The 7,095-nt window shown below is 41.3% G+C and overlaps 1 protein-coding gene across 1 annotated transcript in view; it reads right to left on the bottom strand.

Moving 5' to 3' along the window:
• Positions 1–7,095, bottom strand: part of snx21 (sorting nexin family member 21) — a gene marked incomplete in the record, with an annotated part of 11,732 nt that overhangs the window by 2,843 nt on the left and 1,794 nt on the right. Inside the window, 5 exon segments of the mRNA XM_024293049.2 lie at positions 1–1,045; positions 2,934–3,099; positions 3,562–3,703; positions 4,280–4,482; positions 5,660–5,969. Of these exon segments, the coding sequence (XP_024148817.1) occupies positions 577–1,045; positions 2,934–3,099; positions 3,562–3,703; positions 4,280–4,482; positions 5,660–5,951 (1,272 nt within the window).

Below are 7,095 nucleotides of genomic sequence, written 5' to 3'. Positions count from 1 at the left end.
CTTCCGTACATGAGTTTTAGATTTTAAATCACATTTTTTTACTGTACTGATAGATGGAGAATTAATGTTGGAGGTTTCTTTAAAAACAATAAAAAGTGATTCATTTTTAATGACACTGAAATGTTAATTTTATATAAATGGTTTTTAGTGACCAACAGAAATGATCTTTGAAGGGAGTCCAGCTGGTCTAGTGGAGATCCAACACACAACGTCTGCCTGTTCACTGCAGAACTCCTCCAGACCTCTGAGCAGGAGAAACGCTGACGGAGCGTCAACTTTGACCTGACTGACTTACTTCACACATTTTTCCCTTTTCTCAACAATTTGCTCTAAACCCTCAGCAGCATCTGAAGTTTTGGCTCTCACATCTTCCTTCAGAACAAGAGTAAAACTGTACGGCTCCAGCAGGTCATCGTGAAGGTCATCTTTAATGGTTTGATGGTGAAACAGTGTAAGATTTTTAACTGTTTAAGTCAAAGCTCCTTCTTCACCTATAACTTCATGTTTTATATCAATCTTTTTCCTCAAATATTTGACCTTTACTCTGAAGACCTCTGCTCACCCCCCAGTGCGGTTCTAGCCGTCCCCTTCGCCCTCCTGCAGGTTGTGTTTGACCAAAAACTCGTGGATGGTGGGCTGGTTGTCCAGTCCCGCCTGCTCCTCCTCCAGGTGTTGCAGAAGCTCCTCCCACTGCCGCTTATCTTTCCCCGTCTGCCATGACAGCCGGACCACCACCCGCAGCAGCGGCAGCAGCAGTGGCGGTTGGAGGCTGCTGCAGGCTTGGTGTGGGGGGAGGGGCTTGTCTTCTGTAGTTGAACTGGTGGGGGTCAGAACCCGCAGGGCGTGGTCGCAGTGGTCCCGAGCCTCCTCCAGCTGGCCCACCTCTTGGAAGCAGCACAAAAGCCCCACTAGGGTGAAGAACCAGTGGGAGGAGGAGGGGGTGGCGAGAGGGGCCTGGTTGTCATGGTAACTCGTCCAACCCAGTTTATATTGCAGTCTTTTGGCATTGAGGAGTGGACCTAAGGCCTCCTGGAAACATGCCGACCTGAGTCAGAGAGGAGAGAGACTCGACTGAGAAGGTCGATAAAAACACAAAGTGAGGATTCTGCGTTTGGATCTGAACTGGGTATGAGTTTAGATCAATCAATCACAGCTTCACAGTGAGCTCCACTGAGCAGCTTTATTGGAGAGAGATTGGTCAGAGGCCTTGCTCAAGTGGAGCTCAGTCCAGAGTGATAAGAGTGGAGCAAAAACTGCTGGACTTCTGTAACGTCCAAGTTCAGTTATGATGGTTACCCCTCTGCCACTAACTGTCACAGTGAAAATCGAATAAATACGAACAGTTCACGTTTATTTATGACTCCACTGTGTTCTGATGGTGAAAATGTGGATGGTTTATTCAAATATTACATCTGAACAAGTTTTTTTGTTCGAAATTGTTCGACCGCAATGCATTGTGGTCTATATCCGCTAATCTAGTGAGTATCAATGCATGCTAGTTTTTCGCAAAGACTTCTGGGAAATTTCTTGTGCATTCAATTTTGGAGTTACTAGATTCGGACAGCTCTGGAAAATGGTGATTAAGAGGGGAATTCTGACACAACCCTAGTGTCATTGCTATTGATGGTTCTAGAGCTGTTGAGGCTGTAAAACTCCTCACTACTCACGTTATACCAGGTTATACCAGGGGTCACCAACCTGGTGCCCCCAAGGACCACACAAGGTGCCCGCAGGTCTCTTCTAAAAATAACAAGTCACTTGTGAGCTGCGTCTAAAATTTAATTTTATTCTGTTGCTATTTTTATTTAATTGCACTTGCATTTACATACATTTAAAAATTAAAACGTCTTGGAAATATGTTCATGACACATGAACTTTAGATGAGTTTAGGTGACTTCTGAGCTACTCCAGTTCAAAGATTATTCATTTTGTTAAAGATGCTGCAGATTTGGTCATTAGTTCAAAACGTGACAAGATTTGTTTAAAAATGTGTAAACTGATTTTTCTTTAACATGACATAATTGATAAACATGAAACAACATGGTGAAAATTGAACATTTTTCCAATTAAATGTAGTGATATAAGTAAAAATCTCAAAATGGAACAATTACTGAGATTAGTAAAAGTGATAAACATTGATATCTGTTAGCTTGTTGACAGTGTTGATAATTTTGGTGAGAAATAATGTATAACTAAGAATATTTGTTATTTCAAACTGGTAGCCCTATGTATGAATCAGTACCATGAAGTAGCTCTCAGTTTCAAAAAGGTTAGTGACTCCTGCTTTATACTTTTCTCAGATAAACATGAACATTTTCACGGTTTTCTCTCTTGTTAAACCCTTTTCCACCGGAGCTCCAGTGTTTATGTTGTTTGATTTACTGTAACTTTTCAACATTTGTAGCAGACAACATTTAGAAATGCACTTGATCATACTGTTACAAAGATAAGGTTATAGCGCCTTTTGCTGGCTGTAAGATGCATTACATTGGAAATTGACTATTTTTATCTACTTTTTTTTTGTTTTTTGTTACGTTTATTTAACAAATAAGAAACAAAATCATTTTTGTAAAGACTACATTTAACTAAAACTTCAGGAGTGTTTGGATGGTCACATTAAGAGACCTCACTGTGGTACGTGATATACAAAAAAAAAGTAAAAAAATTGTAAAAGGACATACATTTTTCAAGAGAATCAATTAATTTTCAATACAAAGTATAAAGCTATGGAATGATTTCTAACCATGAATCAAAGAGGCTAAATAAATATATTTAAAAATATTATTATATTCTAAAAAATATGAACAATAATTTTCATTTTGGGGGCAGAAATAATCACTTTCTGTCCCTTCTCCATGGTCATAAAAATATGTTTGCATTTTTCAAAATATAGTTTGAGTTGCAGATGTGTGAGAATGGAGAATTTGGATTACCTGATGAGGAGCTGTCCAGCCTGAAGGTCGCTCAGGTAGAAGAACTGCCGCACGCACAGCGCCCCTCGCAGGGCGGAGATGGAATACAGGTGGGACAGGTACTGCTCAAAGGCCCGGCTGCGTACGGCGATGGTCTCTGCTGCGAAGTTTCTCCGCAACTTTTTTCCTGCACACGAACACACGTGGTTGGGTTGTGGTCTTTCATATATCAAAGGCCTAAATGCGTTATTATTCAAGTTAACAACGGTGACGTCTAAGCACAAAATCTTTAATATATAGTAACTTTTCAATCGTTAACACGATCAACGGCATTCCAATAGATTTTAAAGTAGAAAAGCGGCGCGAGCCGCTTTTCTACTTTAAAATCTATTGGAATGCCGTAGATCGTGTTAAGGATTTAAAAGTTACATTAAATCAGAGCACCTAAACACTGGAGCTCCAGGTTAAGCAGAAATAAACTGAATAAAAATCTTTATTTATATTTTTGCTGCCTTCTTCATTTAACACCTTAAAAACAAGTCGGTAAGTGGATTGAAATAAACGAGAATAATGCTTTGCTGAGCCAAAAACAAACAGCCAAAGCTACAGATGAGTTCCTCAGCGACAGGATTCCATGAAATGTACTTACGGGGAAAACAAACGCGCTCCATCTGGTCTCCATATTTACGCCGCAGCGTAGCGTGCAGCCGCTGGAAGTCGGAGTAGCGTCGGGTGATGATGGCTGGAGTCTTATCGCTGCCACCAGACTGGATCACGTGGATTGTGTACACCTAGACATAAATGATAAAGTAAGTTTATTTGTCAGACAAAACTTCTACTCAAGATAATTCAAAGGGTTTTACATAAAAAGACAGACTAAAAAAATTCTCCTCCGACGTCAACAAGGCATTTCTGCCCACAAAACTGCAGCTCTCTGCATATTTTCTCTGTTTCGGACCATTCTCTCTAAACCCTAGAGATTGTTGTGGGTGAAAATACTCAGCTCAGCTTCAAAAGCCACGCCCCCTCAGAGGAGATTTTGGAAACAGAGGTTTCAGATCAACACAAAAAATTTCTTTTTAAGACATTTTGTTTGTGAGATTTTGGTTAAAAACGCCATAATCCTAATTAAAACACTACTGGGAACAGTTTTTTTTAAATTAAAAAAAATTGTCATAGGGGAACTTCAAAGACTCCAAGCACAGAAACACTAAATCTTTAAATAGTTTCATGACTCAAACCTAAAAGATCTCAAGCGTTAGGGTGAAGATTGTACAGATGAGATCCTGCACAAGTTTAAATCCATGATTAACAGAGACAGGGGTGTTCTATCACATGCATCGCTCATCCACGAGTTATGGACTCACCACATATTTCGAGGCTCCGTCGTGTATCACGCTGGCGTCCGTCACCTCGAACAACAAGGAGTCGGTCTGGCGTGTCACAGACGAGACAGAACTTCTGGAACCAAAACCACGCAAGCTCCTCCAGCTCCAGCCCTCCTGGAGATGTGCGGCCAGGAATGAGGGGGGCGAGGGGCCGACGGGGGAGACCCCCACTGGACTGGCATCTGGAAGTCACAGAGGGTCACGTGATCAAGTCAAAAACAGAACCAATAAATCCCAGACAGAACCCAATGGTTGATGGGTACTAGGAAAATAAATAATAAAAAGGTTTCATCTGAGAAAAGATGATGGTCTACGGAATTTTAAAACTTATTTTGAGGGATAATCCCTTCAGATATTGTCATTAACGAGCAGATCATGCATCGCATAATGATACTTCATGACAACCAAACCAGAACAAGGCTGCAGGTCTTGAGGGTGTTAGACCCAGCATCTCTGCAGATTAAGACAACCAAGGAAGCTTTAAAAAATCTCAAAGACATCCTCCTTTATCCGGGACCAAAGATCTCATCTATCTGGCTTTAACAAATACAGAGCTGCTGCTCTAACATCACACTCCATATCAGTCTTTGACAGTCTAATTCATTTGGCTCAAATACATCTCGAGTCCTGGACAACATCTGGAGAAAACAGACAGAACTGTGAGGATCATGTTATTCTCCAGCCTATTTAACACAGTTCAGCTTTTTTTCCTGTTTATAAAGTCCAGAAAACAGAGACGAATGCCTCCATAATCTCCTGGATTAAAGATTACCAAACAAAGAAGCCACAGTTGGTGAAACCGAAGGGTTGGGTGTCTAACTGGTCAATCAGCATTAGTGTGGTAGTTTTACCTTGAAAGGCAAAACAGGAAGTTGCGAAAGTATTGCTAAGTATCAGGGCTTTAAGTGGGAATGCTTGAAGAAGAGTTGAAAATTATAAATAAAATGTTGAGTTGAAGTGTAATCCTTAGTCCATAAAAACACAACATACCTCGAGGTTTTGCACTCTTCCTGTTCACCATGGAAACCTTAGACTTTCAGTAGTAAAAGTCAGAATTCTGTCATCCACAGAAATATTTAGGTGACTTTACAGTTGTTAGGTGTATCATGGATGGACAAGAGACTGCATAAAGAGGACTGATGGACCACTACATGAAAAAATTATTTTATTTAATGTCATTCATGTTATTTAATTTGGTTAGTCATTCATTAACCTATGATATGTTGATGATTCTTTCAGGTCAATAATAACATTTTTCTATCTACCTAAAGTGCAACAACTACAAATCCTAGACATATACTCTCCAGTAGAAATGTAGTATGGGATCTGAAGACCGTCATGGTTTGAGCAGAACATCACCTGTGCTCGTGGGGCCCTCCTCCATCGACTCTCCCAGGAAGTCGGAGTCGCTGTCCAGCCCCGACCCCTCCCCCTCAGCTGCATCGTCAGCTCCTCCGTCTCCGCTGTCGAAGCACAGTGTCCCTCCGAGCCGCTCGGTAACACACTCATCTTCCTCCTCCAGTTCCGCTTCCCAGTGGTCTTCGCTGAACCCTTCCTCTCTGCGCCCGCCTTCCGATTCCTGCTCTGGCTCCGCCCCCTGGCCATCTTTAAAAAGCGAGCGCTTCAGACGGTCCAGGAGCTTGGTTGCCATGACTCTACCTGCATGAGACTTCAGGGACAGAAATGAAATGAAAAGTGAGGATGATACCCGATGCTTTTGTCTTTTTAATAGAACTTGTTTGCATAAAAAGCCAAATTTTTTTTTCAGTATTCAGTTTTTATTAAGTTTTAGATATACTAGGACTGCAAACGTCATCCTGGTTGTAAAAACACATTTGTTGTTCAATTCAATTTTATTTATATAGCCCAATATCACAAAAATGGGCTTCATGCTGGTAATTGTACAATTCTTGTAATAGCATTTTTTCAAATACCATAATTGTTAACATAAATACCAATTATTTAGTAAATTTATATCAACACTAGGTCTGTGCCAAAATATGAATATTGCGATACATTGCAATATTTAGTCTTGCGATTGATTCTCTTGAGTTCTCACCAAGTATTGATCTTATATTTTCATTTGAAGAGGCTGTTGCGCTGAGCGTCTCAGCCGCGTGACGGAACAGTTGAACATCTGTGTCTAACATTTAATGGCGACTCGGGCGCTTCATTCGGGAAAAAGCACCGGTGAGATACAGGCTTGGTAGCAGTTTAGACTTCTTTGGCTGCAGTACAGATCCTTTAGTGGACAGAGGATAAGAACGGCTAAAGTTCCAAGAGTTCAGAAACTTTCCTTAAAACTTGGAAAACTGAAAAACCAATGTTCTAGACGTCACATCTTTCATTCACAGAATCAAGGTCAGTGAGAAAGTGTTCCGTCTGAGCTGATCAGACACACTGATCCAGATCCGGGGTGGCAGCCGGCGGAGGCCACTCCGGTTACAGAGCTGGCAGCTTCTCTGAATGGAAATCATGCCGCACATCAATAATGCAGAGACCTGCTGACTGCAGCCTGCAGCGATGACAGTGACAAAGTGAGGCTGCATCACCTCCCTGAGGAGATCTAGCATGTAAACCATCAAGTACAAATCTAAGAACACCTGCAGTGAGTAACAGCCAAGCTCCAATCTGCTTAAGTCCGACTGATTGAACATTACAGTTCTCAGATGGAGATGTTAAGTAAGTACAACACCAGGAAAGTTTCTCTTCCTGAACACTGTAGTGGTTCTCATTCACCAATAACAGGTAGTGGCCTTCACAACCCAGCAGCACAAACAATCAGAAGGTTCTTC

The sequence above is a fragment of the Oryzias melastigma genome, linkage group LG7 (genome assembly GCF_002922805.2).
Source record: "Oryzias melastigma strain HK-1 linkage group LG7, ASM292280v2, whole genome shotgun sequence".
In the NCBI taxonomy this organism is placed as follows: Eukaryota; Metazoa; Chordata; class Actinopteri; order Beloniformes; family Adrianichthyidae; genus Oryzias; species Oryzias melastigma.
This window is presented reverse-complemented; position numbering and strand designations above follow the sequence as displayed.